The 16,371-nt window shown below is 32.9% G+C and overlaps 3 protein-coding genes across 8 annotated transcripts in view; 1 reads left to right on the plus strand and 2 right to left on the minus strand.

Annotated features, from left to right (window-relative positions):
- LOC140663868 (probable G-protein coupled receptor B0563.6) overlaps nucleotides 1-342 on the minus strand; it is a 40,215-nt gene extending 39,873 nt beyond the window's left edge. Inside the window, exon 1 of one of the 2 annotated variants that reach the window (XM_072888394.1) lies at nucleotides 37-342. The gene's annotated coding sequence lies outside the window, so the exon portion shown is untranslated. Of the gene's footprint in view, nucleotides 1-22 lie in introns of both variants that reach the window. The other variant, XM_072888393.1, reaches the window with a different exon arrangement.
- A 3,644-nt stretch (nucleotides 343-3,986) lies between these two features.
- Nucleotides 3,987-11,075, minus strand: LOC140663865 (protein GPR107). 2 transcript variants are annotated; one of them, XM_072888386.1, is made up of 10 exons: nucleotides 10,852-11,075; nucleotides 9,983-10,123; nucleotides 8,813-8,970; nucleotides 8,577-8,728; nucleotides 7,050-7,282; nucleotides 6,847-6,980; nucleotides 6,496-6,763; nucleotides 6,069-6,341; nucleotides 5,801-5,970; nucleotides 3,987-5,544 (listed from the first exon to the last, which is right to left on the minus strand). In XM_072888386.1, exons 1-10 carry the CDS (start codon nucleotides 10,939-10,941, stop codon nucleotides 5,400-5,402), a joined length of 1,764 nt encoding a protein of 587 aa, XP_072744487.1. In that variant the 5' UTR covers nucleotides 10,942-11,075; the 3' UTR covers nucleotides 3,987-5,399. The 2 variants fall into 2 exon arrangements, with proteins under 2 accessions (XP_072744487.1, XP_072744485.1); XM_072888384.1 differs by having other exon boundaries at nucleotides 7,050-7,285.
- A 136-nt stretch (nucleotides 11,076-11,211) lies between these two features.
- Nucleotides 11,212-16,038, plus strand: LOC140663866 (uncharacterized). 4 transcript variants are annotated; one of them, XM_072888390.1, is made up of 3 exons: nucleotides 11,212-11,383; nucleotides 12,030-12,236; nucleotides 12,702-16,038. In XM_072888390.1, the coding sequence occupies exons 2-3, from the start codon at nucleotides 12,052-12,054 to the stop codon at nucleotides 13,996-13,998; spliced, it is 1,482 nt and encodes a 493-aa protein (XP_072744491.1). In that variant the 5' UTR covers nucleotides 11,212-11,383; nucleotides 12,030-12,051; the 3' UTR covers nucleotides 13,999-16,038. The 4 variants fall into 4 exon arrangements, with proteins under 4 accessions (XP_072744491.1, XP_072744488.1, XP_072744489.1 ...); XM_072888387.1 differs by having other exon boundaries at nucleotides 12,699-16,035; XM_072888388.1 differs by lacking the exon at nucleotides 11,212-11,383 and adding an exon at nucleotides 11,418-11,620 and having other exon boundaries at nucleotides 12,699-16,034.
- Nucleotides 16,039-16,371: the final 333 nt, after the last annotated feature.

The raw sequence follows: 16,371 nt of genomic DNA on the forward strand, positions 1-16,371 counted from the left end.
GTAACGTGTATGCTATAATTACCTCGCGATGCGTACCGGTTGCATCTTTTGCGGTTGAATCGCGCGCGCTACTTCGGCAAAACAATTTTCTCGCGTAATATTTTTTTTTATTCTCCTTCCGGGATCTGTCTCTCCTCCTTTCCGCGACCGGCACGGGAGTGACGAAAGTTTGTGTCGTCGCTTTTTTGCGACTACCGTCCGACGAACGAGAGCTCTTTCGAGCGCGTCGCGGCGCTAACTGGAGAATTTTCGCGAGTGCACAAGAGAAGTCGGCCGGTCCAGGCACGTGACGCATGCGTCGCACTCTGTCTCTTCGTAGATTCGTAAGAAAAACGAGAGGGAGAAAGGAGAAAAGAGAGAACTTTTGATAATATTGGGAAAACGTTTCGCGATATCATCGGATACGGAAGAGATTGTAAGGTAGTAGTGTGAACTCGCACCATAGATTAAAAAATAGATATGCCCCATTCGACTGATTACGTACGAAAATGCGAGGGTGGTCGAAGATTATCCTGAGTTTATCTCGATCACGGCGGTGAAATTAATGAGATGGCGTTGCGAAATGAGGGTGACAAGATGATCACTGGCTCTAATCATTGGCGAAACTAAGTTTTATCTACAAATATCAACCCCTAATCTAATAACGTATTGATATTATCAGTTCTTGTATTTACTTTTATTTAATATTATAGACTTGTAATTACTGCCACATTCGGGAAGCAAACTGCATCGCGAATAAATTTGAGAATTAGTATAAGGCTATAGGGAAATAAAATAATTATATTTCCTTATAATAATTATCTCCTTATTATACATGTATATATATCTGTCAAATCCATGGCTATACACATATATATCTCAAATCAATTTTTTATTTGAAATATGTAGCCAGATATTTTAAATAAAAAATTAATTTACAATTAAGTAGAATGTGCTCTACTAAAGTATAATTTTTTTTCCAAGTGGAATCGTTTCCGAGATTCGAAGAGGACTCATGTTCAGGTTATTTTTACATAAATCGATAATCTTTTAGATATATAAAAGTATATTACATGAAAGTAAAATTATCGAACACTTTATAAAGTATCTATTATTAGTGTCATGATTTATTCTGAAATAAAATAAAATAAAATTTTAAATCTATTTTATATGTTACAAATAACATATTTTTTTAAATCAAATCAACGTGTTAAAAATTATTATAAAAAAATTCAGTTTCATTAACAGTTCTGAAATTCTATTGACTCATATAATTTATGTATTGTTCCGCATATATGGGACGGTATTTTCCACGAAAAATTTTACGCCTGTAGACTTTAACAATCGCGTCGATGTCCCTGTATTCTACTTTGATAGCAAGACACGCAAGAATAACTTTTACAACGGAAGGAACAAAATAATGTTCGTTTGTACGTCTCAGCTACCTGGCTAAACGTCATTACTTAGGCTGCGGGAGATTGAGGTTTATGACTCGTAACCATTTTCGCTCAATGGCACAGATTACGTAGAGAGGAGGGCGTTGTATCATCGACATGGTAAATTGCATACCGGCTCTTATGACCGGTTCCTTCGATGATTCACCGTCAAACTTTTCGCATTCCGACTTATGTCTCGGCAAAAGGGTCAGTTGCCCCTTCCCTCTTTTCCATCCTCCCTTTCCATATAGCCTTGATTAACTAATCCCAGGTAGTTTCTAACTCGAACAAGAATTAACTAACTAATTCCAGCTGTTTCCCATCCCTTTCTCAAGTCGTCGCACTAACTATGACGTAGATGGAGAAAGTTAGAAATATTAAGACGATAGAGAAGCGGAAGCAGAGTACGCGGTTACATTTCTACCATTCGCTCTATTTGTAAGCTCTCAAGACACTATTTATATGAATCATTTTGTCTTTCTCAACTTTCAAAATTCGAACTTTAATCCTTTCTTTTCTAGAACAAATTATTTAAAAAATATTTACTCTCTAGAAAAATAGATTATTTTAATTAATTGGAGGTATAACTTTAACAATTAATTCAACATAAAAAAAAATTGAAATATTAAACTCGCATATCTAATCCCTAGAAAATAAAAGAGATCCTTGTAATCGACCCTAAGTGCTAAGTGCTGTAACGAGTTCGAGTGTCATAAATAAATGATATTTATCACGTTGGAACAGAACGTAACAAGCACGAATTCGTGCTCGACATCATCGGCGCACGAAAAGATTCTCAGGAGTGGCATAGGGCTACTTCGACCGTAACGGGGTGAATTGTGCGTTTGTTCCACGGGGGAGTAGGACTCTTAAGAATACGTATGTCCCGGCATGGGGTCGACGAATCAGCGAGCCCACGAAAACAGATTTCTACGTTCTTTCTACACATGGCAAGCTGCCAGTGCAGCTTGTCAGTAGAATCAATGTTTTCTTTATCGTAATGATCGCATAGAGATTTTATTAAGAACATCAAATCGATCAAGGCGCTTATTTATCTGTAAATTAATCATCACGATTATATGAATACACAATGATCTCGATGATATTTATATTAAGTGAAATTATTATTAAGTATTGAATATATTTTTTCAATCAATTGTATGTATCAAATGATAATATGAAAATGTAACAAGAGGATATAAAATATACAATAGTAGCTAACTTTAAGGAATAATACTATGTAATTAAGTTCAATGTATATTGTAGAATATAACAAAAAAAAATGAGCTGCTTGTTCATAAATAGCTATAAGAAACATTTGTCAATTCTTGGACTCTTAGGAGATAGAAAGAAGATTGAAAAAGGTAGATGGATAAATTTTTTCGATAAGATTCGAGATATTTTTCTTTCTTACATAATTTAATTTCAAGTATCTCGTTATATTAATTTTTATTTATTTAGTTTAAAAATGTATTGTATTATTTATTATTTAATTAATTATGTCGTCCTGTCGATTTTTTCCATTAATCTCTGTCACATCTTCTATATCTTGTTATAGTATGACGTGGCAATATTACATGTCAAGTGTAATATTTTAGCGAGTAATATTTCTTTCGAAGTAGACTGACAGAACACAGTTTACAAAAACAGTTAAGTCGTGAATTCAGAACGTAAAATATTTATCAGTCCCATGCATTGTTACGACGTCGACTCTAATAAAAGTTGTATCAGCTATATATTGTGTGGTAAATTTTTCTTTTCTTTCCCTAGATGTGTACTTGCCATGTTTCATGTGCTGTGGAAACTGCGCGAGGCCCCCGCGGGATCTCTTTAACTTTCGCTTTTATACACGGTTTACGCAGGGAAACTGACAATCCGTCCGTCCGCGTTTCAATGCAAAACCGCAGGCGACGTTTATAGCAATCATAAAAACTTACGTGTATACGAACGACGCTAGGAACCGACGTCGCTCTAAATCTATTTTATTACCTCACGGCCTTTTTCAGCCGCAGTTTCACCGCGAAACGTTAAATTGAGTGAGCCAAATCGTTTAAACACTCGGCTGCCAATTTAATTTACTACGCTTCAAATCAATTTAAAGAACTTAAAGAAAGGCGATCTTTATTCAGGATTTACAATGTATTATTACAATAGATTATTGTCGATCCGCCACCGGAAACGAGCAAGGAAATGAGCAACTTTCACTTCATCGAGCCTCACGTTTATTCTTCTTGCAAACGAGATCATCGAAAAGCACAGTTATCATTTTTCGAAATGTTTCTCGCGTATTTAGGTGGTTTAGATAAATAATATACCTCAAGTGTAAGAAGATGAAAAATACAATATATTGCGTGTATGATAAAATCAGAGAAAAAAAAGTTCAGAATGAATTCAAGTTTACATTCGCAAAATGGACAAATTAAATTTAATTTTTTAACAAATTTAATTTTTTTGGACAAATTAATTTTCAACTTTTTATTAAGTCTAATATTTCACGCAAAGTAATGGTACGATTTTTTATGATGCGTGTAACGATGAAGGGAAGAAATAAATATAGGTGAAACATAAAAATTTCATAAAAATATCCGCTTTATTCGTTCAACTCTTTGTGTCCCATTCGATATATACGACACAGTTATTGGTAGCAACAGGTGTAACTAGGACCATATTTACCTTTTCGCGGGGGCAACATTTCTTGGAATTTGCAGCCGTAAGTATGGCCCTAGATGTAACGACAGCGAAACGACAACGCTTGTATAATAATAAGTATCAATTAATAATAAAATCAGTTGCGGATCCACATATATTTTTTTAAGATTTCTAAGGACTCTCTCTTCTAAGAAGAAATAATTTTATATATAATAAAATAAAATTATTTATATAAAAAAATATATATTAATATATGTATTATTTTCTTAAATAGATATATGTATATATATGATATATATATAATAAATATGCGTTAATATATATTATAAATACATTAATACATGATATATATATATATATATATATATTAACATAAATCTTGAACAAAAGAAAAGAAGGAAATGAAAAGACATCACAGCTCAAGAAACGATACATATTTATGCACTGAGAATTTCTTGGCTCTAAAACTTAAATTTAATTCACCAATAGATCCGTCACTGAATATTAATAATGACACTATTAAATCTAATATGATAATATCGCGTGCAGTATATCGCAAGGACACATACATATTATTAGATAAGCTTATTGCACCGTTCAGTTCGGTCCTTGTCTAAACGTAAGATTACGAAGTACGATACAAAAGTACCCGCGCCGTCAGCAAAATGAGATTCTTTTACCAAGGTAATCAAGCGTGCGTTATGGGAAAGAAGAGAATGGAAATGTCTCTCTAAATGCCTACGGAAAACTGCAAGAGACGCGTCAAAAAGAACGCGCGTACTTGTCGTCTGCTCGCGTTTTCATGTTGGAGCCGTAATATTGTAACATGAAACGTTATAGGTGATTAAGATGAGCAGTTACCTACTTTAAAGTATCTATTACATTAAAAAGGAAAAAAGAAAAGAATTAAAGGAAGAAGTGTCTCACTAATGTCGGATTGAATGGTAGACAACGAAAGCGGGAGAGGATCAAGAAATCGGCGGTTCAATGAAACGTGATATAATAATTTGAAGTCCAGAAGCATAAAACATCTCGATTGCGATTAAGTAAAACTTTATCCAGCCGCTTCATTATTGCGTTTTTTCAACACACTGACGTAATGATTTGCGAATACAAACAAGTATCTTTTTCTTCCTTTTTTTTCCCGAAAAATATAAAACAAGTCTGAGAGGATAGAAAAGTGGTTGAGTCTGAGCCGCGCACCCTCGTTGATTTCCCTTTTCGTTCACACTGTTGTTGCGCTTTTATATAATTGTCACTTCAATTTGTAGCCTCGAAAATTCGCAGGCGCGTTGGTCACGTGACACGATCTATCACAATTTATCTCCATTATTTTCAGTCGTACTCGCGAGAAGATTCCGTACTGTGGAAGAGATTATGTCGCTCCTCCTCGGTAGATGGAACTTTCGAAGTTCTAACTGCCCTCGGCACCTTACTCACTTTACTGAAATCTCTGCTCATTCCGTTACCACCGGAAATACTGAAAAAAACATTGCCACGAAATATTTATAGTAAAGAAAAAAATGACGAACGTTACAAAGCTATATCAATTATTCGTAAAGATTGTTGAGTTTATTATGTATTTTTATTCAGTGAAAATATTAAAAGTATTAACTTGACATATGTTTTTTAAAAGGAAATTAAATAAATCAAATAAAACTAATTAATTGAATTAGAAGTAATTTAAAAATGAGAAAATTTTTTAAATATTTGTGGCGAATTAATTTAATACATACACGACGTCGACTTTGTCGTCTTCATCCTGTTCCACGTCATCGCTCGGCACCGTGAAATACGGATTCGCGGATGCTGGTCGAAATTTGTAACCTGTCAGGACAAAGAATGCGTAGGTCGCCATTTCTCGGAACGTTTCGTCTAGCCATTGGTAATCAAAGCGCACGGTGATCTGCAAAGGCAAGAATAATTTGTATGAAAACACCAAATTGCGATCGTAATCGATACACGATATGAATCATTATAAATGCTGCAAAACGCAACACGTACCTTGAGTATATACATAATAATTCGGGTGAAGTATATATAGAAAACTATCATAATGTAAAAATGCTTGAACAGCATGAGCTTGCGTAAGTTCATGGCCGCTTTATCGCTCGTGCGGGCGGCCTCTTCTAAATGCCTGATACTCCACACAACCGGAAATAGAATTGCTCCGCAACAGACTAAATCAACGAGTATGAACATATCTCGCGAAGTTTCGCGACGCAAATTGCCTACGTCGCTTTCCTCGATTATTATTTCAGCCACATTTGCCAATACCTGCGAGAAAGCGTTCCATTACGTCATTACATGTCTTTAAAACCATTATGTATTATATGGCTTTACAAATATTTTTCAATTTTTATATATTTTTAATTTAAAAAAAAGTTTGAAAAAGAGACAGATTATATGAATAAAAAACTGATATTTTTACCTGCAATGGTATAACCAACATAAAGAGTTTCTTTTCCTTGTCTGTAAGTATGTGCTTTATAAAGTTCCATCCCGTGCCGATAAGTACAATAGTAATAAAGAGAACGGCGCCTTTCAGGAGATGAGTAATGTAATATAAAATCGCCCACGCTTCTACGTGTTCACCCTTGGTCTGGATAAAGTGGTAATTTATACCGTGGAATAACAATGAGAAAGACTTCAGGTACACCAGGACCGCCATTAAATAGTGGATTTTGAATACAGAATGCCTGTATTGCAAAAGTAACATTAACCTTCTGTTCCGTACTAATGTCTTATCATTGTATTTCATATTGCTGTTTCCCTTACTTACTTGCTCTTGTTAAGAATAAACACCCAAAAGCAGCCGGACAAGAAGAAGAGTAGCGCCATCGTAAAGTACAAAGCTGGCAAGGGCATCTCGCCGGCGCTCAAGAAGTTGTCATTATTAATCTCCGCTACTTCCACCTACGAGAGGAATATTTCTTCAGCACTGACGACAACAATCGTCCAGAACAATCATCTGCAGAATCTTACCGTGAAATCCACCAGCAGCGGTTCCATATAATTATCATAATTCTGACAATTGTGAAAATAGAGATTGTATAGGCCCTCTTCTTCCTCGCTTGCCACATACATGACAAAGCTCGTGTTGTACGAATTTTCGCCCTTCGAGGTTGTCTCCATCGTCATCGGCAATCTCAGATGAGAACACGCGTTACTCTCCGATCCGAATCTCGAAACATCGCCGAACACCACGGACTTCTCGACTGCTGTACAAAAAGATTTTAAGGTAAGCGAGAGACTTGGTTTGTTTACGATCTTATTTTTTTATTGTTGGGTAAGTTGATCGATGTATCGTTTCGCTCTCGACGACGCCAATGCTGGTTCACATACGCAATTCAAGCGACATATAGCCGACGATAGATGCATACTCGAGTGCAAAAGATAGTTACCTAACTGAACCTTCACAAAAATACCTGAGTTTCGCGTTATTTATAAAATCGGGGCCAAGTCGCGTTAATTATAGCGTCTTTCATCTACAGGCGATGTTCGATCGACGATGGTCGCTTCGAGACCGGTCTGTCGCTCATCAATCATTATGTTAAAACCGTCTGTGTGAATAATCGCCGCAATATGCGTGGTTAATTCGCTTAAAAATTCTTCGAATCACACTTATATCAGTTTACAGCATTGATTCATTAACTAACGTTTTGTCCGCAAACATTTGATATACGATATCGTTTACGATAAATAATTACGTTACATTGATGTGGCGATCTATAACAAAGGTTTCTCTTTTCATTATGCATCATTCGTTGATCTTGCTATCTGATCTTTCGACATCGCATCGAGATATCTTTTTCGTTAATTAATAAAATAATAAATGTTTATTATAATAAAATTTTCAGGATAATAATGATTACGTTTTTGACAAACGATGTTTGCATCGCGAAGGATCATAAGCCAAGTCTCCAGTTTACACCTGTTCATCTATCCGTTGCAGTCGAATTACATCTCTAATATTAGGCCGTGAGGAAGTGTCGAAAATATCTGGCGTATGCTGTGATGGTTTATTTTCGATATGCCACATGTATCGCTGATAACATTAACCAGATGTCGTTTTCGGATTTGTCCTAGGCAAAATTTCATTACTCTATTCATAGCAAAAAGCAATAGTAATATTATTTAGACCGGAAATTTTCAAAGCGAATCATGTCTAAAGTAACTCTTGCGCATTTTGCGAAGACTAAATGAAATATCTCTGTTTTATCGCAGCATGTCTCCTCGCATAATTACCATGTCTTTAAGCATATGCCAAATGTTGCAACCGCTGCACGCGAGATTTATTACATTAGGCAATGTTATAAGTATAAACGCTGGTCGCATTGCATGTAGGAATATGTCAACCGGATCGCCATAAAAATCGATGAAACATGAATAAAAGAAGTATTGACATTTCAATATTTGTTAGCCATGTCACCTTGCAATCGCCCTCGCACTATGAGATAGAAATAACTTCACGTGTGATTTTATTTTTTTAATGCATTCACGACGACTCACCGTGCGACGTGTTTCGTTTTCTCCGTGGGAAGAGCGCGGTATCGCTAAATCTCGCCGACAGCGAGCTCCTCTTTGTTCGATACATCAGTACCGTATTGGAGTCTCTATAAATATGTGCCGCGTGTACATTGCGACTGCAGTTTACTTGCATCCTGCAATGATTTACGAATTACTTAATTTACTTGATTTTTCATCCGCTAATACTTTAAGGCTATCGATTACGTCGCATCACTTACGTTAGATTCTTTAAGTCCATGGTAAAATATATAATGGAACTATCATCCTTCTGCTCCGGTCTGAGATTCGAAATATTTTGTAACAGGCATCCATCCAGATGATTGTGCACATAGGGATTGATAGCATCGATAAGCGTTCGACCTAAACTGAATCCAAACTGTAACCGAAATAAGAAATTTTTAACGTAACAATATAAATTTACATATTACAATATTATATATACAATAATATTTTAATAAATTATTTTATATATTTAATTATTTGTTTACATATTTAAATTATTTTAATATATATATATATTTTTTAATCAATTATTTAATAAATTAATTTTTCTCTTTTCTCATATAAAAGGAATTATAAAAAATGTGTTAATTGTATATATACACATATAAATAAATGTTTTTAAAGCTAAGATAACGATATACACAATGCTTTATGTGTCAGTTTATATTTCTATATTGAAAGTATGTGTGAACAGCTCATTCACGAGTCTAACAAGTCGATGATATACATACCAAGCATCCTGGGCGCTTATTTATAAACGCGGGTGGCTCTCGGCGGGACTATCAAAGTACGGAAGACAGAAACAGGTGTCTGTCGACAGAGCGACGTATATACGCTGTTTTGTAATCAATGCTTAATTTGTGACTTGATAATAGAAGTTTATAATATTTAAATCTTTATTTTGTTATTATTATAATAAACATTAACAATATAATATATTAACAATATAATGAAAATATTTAATTTTAAAAATAATGATTATAGAAAATATGTTATAAAAATTACAGAGAATATGTGTTGCAAAATTAATATATGATTCTGGCACATGATAATGTAGTACATATTTTACTCCAAAAAGAGCCACATCAAGATTAACTTTATCTTGTTTCTTATTTCATAATTACTCATTATTCCGAAATTTTTGTAAAAACAGATTAACTCTAAGTTTTTTACAAATATTTAAATAATTAAATTAAAAAATAAAATAAATAATAATTTAAAAAATTTAATTAAGTAATAAATTTAAGTAATTTAAAAATGCATTTAGAGCTGGTATCTCGCATATTATATTATTATTTATTGTTATGTTGTTATATTATTATTATATTATTATTTATGATATTATTTATTATTTATTATATTATTTATTATTATTTATAACTTACCACAGCTTTATTTGCATTTTCCGGTGTCAGTTTTTTATCTGCATCTGCTGGCTCAAACTTGAAATTCGTGAGATTTACGGTTAAAATGCCACCCTTGTAGAAACCGAACGTGCTCAGAGTGATGTAATGCCTTCTATCTTTCTGAAATATAAACGATACTTTAAACGAAAAGGAATGCATCGGGCAAAGTGCGGAAAAAAGAACAAAGTGGAACAGCATGGATTAAAGTATCGTTACTCGAAAAAGAACAGATAGATTTACAGACTACACGCGGTTTCTTGAGTTTTTACAAAATTTCAGAAAATTCTTTAAAATAATTATATTTCCGTTAATTTTACAAATTAATGTTATAATTCTTAACGGAGTCAGTACGAGAGTACTTAATACATGTTACATAATTTTTCCAAACATTATCACGAAAAATATTCAGCGTAATTATTCAGAAATATGTATCTAATTAGTTGTGGCTAATTATAAATATAAGGAATTGATAAAATCAATAATTTTCTCTTTTTAAATGACGTAAAGTAGCGTGACATATGATGTGCTCCGAAATCATTGCGCATCATGCGCAATGACATTGCCACGGTCGATTTACGCGCGATATTATTTTTTTCATCTTATGTACATACGATCGTAATGTACGATACACACAATGAACTATTGTAGGCGTTTTTTGCCTTTCATTTTTCACTGGATTATTCCGTTACATGACATAATCGCCGATCCGTCGAAACAATTCAACGAACGCGGACGCTTCGGGGCTTTCTTTTCCTGAATCGCAATTTGATGTGCGATAATGATAATAATAATAATAATAGTAATAATAATGATAAGTGTCATTCAGAAGAACTTCCAGCACAACCAACCCGTATGTCCAGTTTGTGAATCCTCGCACTCGCCACCGTCACCATCAGCAGAAGACAAACATGCCTCAGGATAACACCGTTCGACCGCATCTCTTCGGCTCTTTTTGCACTCCCGCTGATTGTCTCCAGCTGTATCACCGCTCGTGTCACATCACAAGGAATCGGCGCGCGTCGCCTCTAGAACGCTTCGCCCTCGCTCGTCGATAACCGAGCAGGAACTGAGACTGTCCTGAAATGTTGGAAACACCCGGAATTGAACCAGACTACATGACTACAAGCCAGTGCTGTAAAAAGGAGGAACACGTGGACCCGGTCCATTAGCGAACTCGACCGGACAACCGTGTTGTCAAGCATGTGTCGTGAGCAAAACGGCAAAAAAGATCGCGTTAAAAAAAAGAAGAAAAAGCAGTAAACACCACGGGAAGTTTCGTTGGTCTAGTACCATCAGGGATCTCTATCGGGAATCTTCGAACCTGCGTGTTTTTCAATATGATCGTCGACAAATGTTATAATTCGTTACCATTGTGTACTGGTAAGGGTCCAAACTCGTGGCGTCCTCAGGGCCGAAATATCATTCTTAACGGCTCGTGACGGCTTTGTTTGCATCTTCTGTAGGTAATCGGAGCAAAACAAGAATATACAGTTGTTTTTGAAACAGAAGGAAGAGACGTGTGAAAAATAGCAGATTTTTTAACGATTTTTGGCTTAGTTTTTATATTTTACAATTTATGTCAAAATTCACAAAATAGACAAAATTCAAAACATAGAGGTAAATAATTAGCAAAATTTTCAAAGTAAAATTCTTTCATTAATAATAAATTTGAAATGTTAAACGTAACAATTATCACACAAATAAATATCTAACAATAAGTCTAGAGAATAATATTAAAAATTAAAATAATAAGAAACTTGTGTTTATATAGTTTTAGCTGGAAAACGTTTTAACACAATTTTATATTTATTTCTCTTACTAATGTCCCAATTTGCAAACCTTTTTTATTAGATTTACATTAATTATTTACAATAAAAGTGAACAAATATCAGGTAAATTCTTTGACTAACAGGTTCTTGTATGCATGCTCCGATTTGCAGAACAGAGATGGACGGAATAAAGTGTATCTCATATGTCATTGTAACTTGAAGGTTATGTTATTAACAGATCAATTTCTTTTGTGCAGGAAATCTTTTAGATCCAATATTATGGAAAAGCAGCTCGAGGATCTAAATATCAATGATTCTTTCGAGTCGGATCAGGAATTGCCGCAGCCTAGATTAAATAGGACATTCAGTTTTCCGCCTGGTCGAGTCCATTTTTCCAATGCTTTTGAAAAATCAAAATTGGACAAACATTACAGCGAGCAAACATTACCGAATATTAACACTAGGTATTACATCCTTCGATTAAAATTACGAGTTTAAAATCGTATGGAAAAACTTATCACTATTAATCAAATTTTATTTGTTCGTCTCAAGGTCTTTTAACAATTTGTATGAATTATTACGAATTGTTTAGAATAACATTGTAAAGGCGCGTATTATTTTATTGTATACTTAAAAATTATAATTTTCGAGCAAAGATATTTTTCTAATTAAAATAACTTTGAGACAGACTATAATTGATTGAGATAAGAATGTAAATCAAAAAATTCATTAACACATTAATAGTAATATTTGTATTTATTATCAGTATTGAGATACAATAAAATTTATAAATATATATATTTAAGACAGTAAAAAATTGTTTTTGCTTAATATAGCGAGACAATTAAAAAATTGAAAAGTGCGATTATCGAAAAAAGATAAGATATCAAATGGCATTAATCAAGTATCGTTAATTTTAAAATTAGTAGCCTGACAACATTATCGGAGATGCAATCACGCATAGAAAAAACGAAGCATCTCTTTCACGAGAATAGCAAAGACTCGAAGCATTTCTGGCATCCAAGGATCGATAATGTGCCATCCATCTCTGCATTTGTAAACGATCAAGTGGAATATATGGAAGTAGAGAAATATCCCGATTTAACAAAATATATTCATGATACTACAGCGTCCACATCCGCACCTATACAAACAGTCGATCAAGCAGAAGCTATGGAAATAGAAAAATATGTGGATTCTACGAATTCTGCGGAATATACAAACGAATCGAAATCGATGTCTAAACAACCATTGCCGTTCGCTGTCATCAAGCAAGCACAAACAAATGTTTTGATGTCTGCCGTTAATTTAGAATCTCAGCTTTCGAGAAGGGACGAGAATATTGCAAAACTGATTCTTACGAGACGAAAAGCCGGGAAAATTTCTAGCCTCAAAAAGACTCAAGAAGACAATCCAGACTATACGAATGGAAACGATGAAAATGATAAGAAACAGAGAAACTATCAGAAAGAAGATACTCGTTCAAAAAGTACTTCGAAATGTTCGAAATTTCGAACATATTTTTCCATATGTTTTGTAGGAATTTTGTTAACAATCGTATTTCTGTCCTTGATACCTTCACGTGAAGATCAAAATTATAAACACAGTAATACTTTTGCGACTGCTGTTGTAGAATTGAATAAACTGATTTTCGGCCAAAATCGAGCCATAGAAGCCTTGACTGAGTATCTTCAACAAGATTCACCTTTGTTAAAAGTAATAGCTATCGTCGGTGGTACGGGTGTCGGTAAATCGTATACGGTAGAAATTATAAGAAAGAATTTTCATGAAAGAAATAAAAGTAACCGTTTCTTTTCTTCGCGCGCGGAATTACTTGTTTTGGAAAATTTGAGAGAAGAGCAATCGTTGGATAAATTTGTAAACTTTGTAAAAACGCAACAAAAGTCATATGGCGATCGATACACTACCATATTAGCTGTTTTTAATTTCGAACAGATGAATGACGATTTAACGCGTAGTATAGATTTAAACAAAAGTATAATCACCATAAAAAATACTTTTATCAACGCAAATCTCGATATTAAAATTATTCCCTATGAACCCTTGAGCGAAGAGGCTTTAGAAAAATGTATTATAAACACAGCGAAAAATATCAGGCTAACACTCTCACAAGAGCAGATCGCTCTTATTAAACGACAATTGTTAGAAAATAATACCGGTTGCAAAGGGGCCTATGGGAAAGTTCAAGTGATTGGTAGACAATAAAGAGATTATACGTAATTCTTCTACGATTCATAGTATTATTGTTTTGTGACTGCTGCAACAATATAATTAAAGAATATATATTTTCCTCCGTTTATATTGTTTATTATAATATATTGTGATAATCTTAAAACAGATAATTCCTATTGACATTGTTTTCAAGATTTAGAAATATGTCGAGTAGTACTTTTATGATGTACAAATAGATCGTCAATTGATTAAAAAGCCAACTAATTTTTGTAAGAGATTTATAATAATGTGTTGTTTAGCATGTAATCAGTGCAGTATTGTTTAGTATGTAATCAGCGAATTGCAACGTGTTGCACAGTTAAACAAACTTAAATTAATTATGATCTCTGACATACGTAACATCTTAAATGTTTTTTGCTAAAAAATGGATTTTGATGAATTTATTCTGTCATGACATTTAGATTTACGACGATTTATAAATGAGTGATCACGGTCGTCGCATATGTATAAATCTTCATAATGATCACACATATAATATTCAAACTTAGATGTTAGGCTATGTTATTCCAGCGATCATTTTTAAGCAATTGAAAAGTCGTTCATGAAAGTTTCATATTTTTTTACTAGCTATAAAACTATAGATTTTTAAAAAGTTGAATTTCTTCGAAAGATATAAATAATTTTTTTTGTTGTATACATTAGAATGTGTGTTGAGTGTAAAATAAGAAAAACCTGACAATGAGTATGCAATATCTTAAAATAATGGAGAATAAAATTATAAATCCGGTAAATTTAATATAATTAGCATAAGTGGATAGTAAGAGGAATATTGTAAATTAAGAAAAATCCCTGAGTATGCAATATTTTGAAACAACGAAAATTAAATTGTACATAAATTCGATAAATTTAATATAATTAGCATAAATGACTTATAAAAGAAAAAGTATGTGCCTTAGTGTCTTATAAATATATATATTAATTATTAAAAATACTCACATATACACACATTCTAAATTACATATGATTTTTTGGTTAAAAAGTTGAACTTGTTACTTATATTTTTTTAAACTACAATACATTTTGCTCAATCTTTTTCATTTTTCGATTTGTATATGTAATGTACAATTATTATAAATATGTAAGAAACTTTAGATTACGGGAAAATTAAATGTAGTTACTTTGTACTTGTACTATTTATATGTTTACGAATAAATGAACTGAAACAAAACGTTAATCGTGAGATAAAATAAGATAATATATTGTTTATAATATAATGTCTATAATATAATAATTTTTTTGTAACGGGCCACTCTACGTGCGCAAATAGCGAGCCGGGATCAGGGAAAAAGTAAAGACACGACTACAAAATAAATAAGTTAATAATAATTTTTATTTGCCACTTTATGTGAAGAAAAGGAGCAGTAATTAGTATTTACAATTGATTAATCAAATCTAATTTGTATCAAAATAATGAGATGGCAACATGGATGTAGCGAAGTATTGGAGTTATACAAAGTTCTCCCAGTCTTCGCAAATGTGTTACAGTAAAAGTATTATGTACACGGGCTTACAGGGTGAATTTAAATTGCGCGATAGGTCCAAAGTGGTACGCGAGTCGACGACAAAATGTTGCGATTACTGCAAGGCGAAGCGATAAAATATCACACGTGGTTTATTTCAGATGGATGGGAAAGACAAATAAACACCACGTAAAAAGGCTATAGACAAAAGAATAGATTTTTTTAGTCAAAGTAAAAGACTTGACCAGAACGAGAAACTCGACAAACATATCAGATGTTTCAAAACATTTTTTTCTTTTAATCACAAATAGGCATGCAAAGATAATAATAATAATAATAATCATAAATATGTCATCTAAAAGAATCGTATATTCGACAATTAACCTTGGTAAATTCGACTGAATGTATTATCAAACATGTCAATACGATTGTCAACATAGTAAAATAGCTTAAAAAATTATTTTAAAAAATAGTAAACGCATTAATAAGGATTTTTGTTAGATTTTATCGAGGATCCTTGATCTTTTTCAGTCAATGTGATTTTGAATACTTAAGATTTGATTGTATTATATACGGTGGTAAAGATTTTGTGATTTTTTTTTAAACCGAATTACAATTCTGACTCCTGTGTTTTCACTATAACTATATTAAATTATAACGTTTGAAAAGAAAAATTATATGAATTTTATTCTTGCGGAATATCCTGGAAAAATTAAATATTTTTGAATGCAACCATTCGTGTGTAAAAATATAAATTAGTAAAATAAATCCTTTTTTGTTATTATATATTATATTATTATTATATATTATTATTATATATTATATTTCATTATTGTATTATACATATATTACATTATTTCATTATTATTTCATTATTATATATTAT

Source organism: Anoplolepis gracilipes, chromosome 3, assembly GCF_047496725.1.
Source record: "Anoplolepis gracilipes chromosome 3, ASM4749672v1, whole genome shotgun sequence".
In the NCBI taxonomy this organism is placed as follows: domain Eukaryota; kingdom Metazoa; phylum Arthropoda; class Insecta; order Hymenoptera; family Formicidae; genus Anoplolepis; species Anoplolepis gracilipes.

Bases quoted from the DNA above. Each gene is read 5' to 3' on its own strand.
- LOC140663865 (XM_072888384.1), bottom strand. From the start codon at position 10,941: ATGCGGTCGAACGGTGTTATCCTGAGGCATGTTTGTCTTCTGCTGATG. The intron at 10,124-10,851 runs GTTGGTTGTGCT...TTTATATTTCAG, and splicing joins TTCACAAACTGGACATACGG to AAAGATAGAAGGCATTACAT. The intron at 8,729-8,812 runs GTAAGTGATGCG...AAATCATTGCAG, and splicing joins ATGGACTTAAAGAATCTAAC to GATGCAAGTAAACTGCAGTC.
- LOC140663866 (XM_072888387.1), top strand. From the start codon at position 12,052: ATGGAAAAGCAGCTCGAGGATCTAAATATCAATGATTCTTTCGAGTCG. The intron at 12,237-12,698 runs GTATTACATCCT...TTTTAAAATTAG, and splicing joins TTACCGAATATTAACACTAG to TAGCCTGACAACATTATCGG.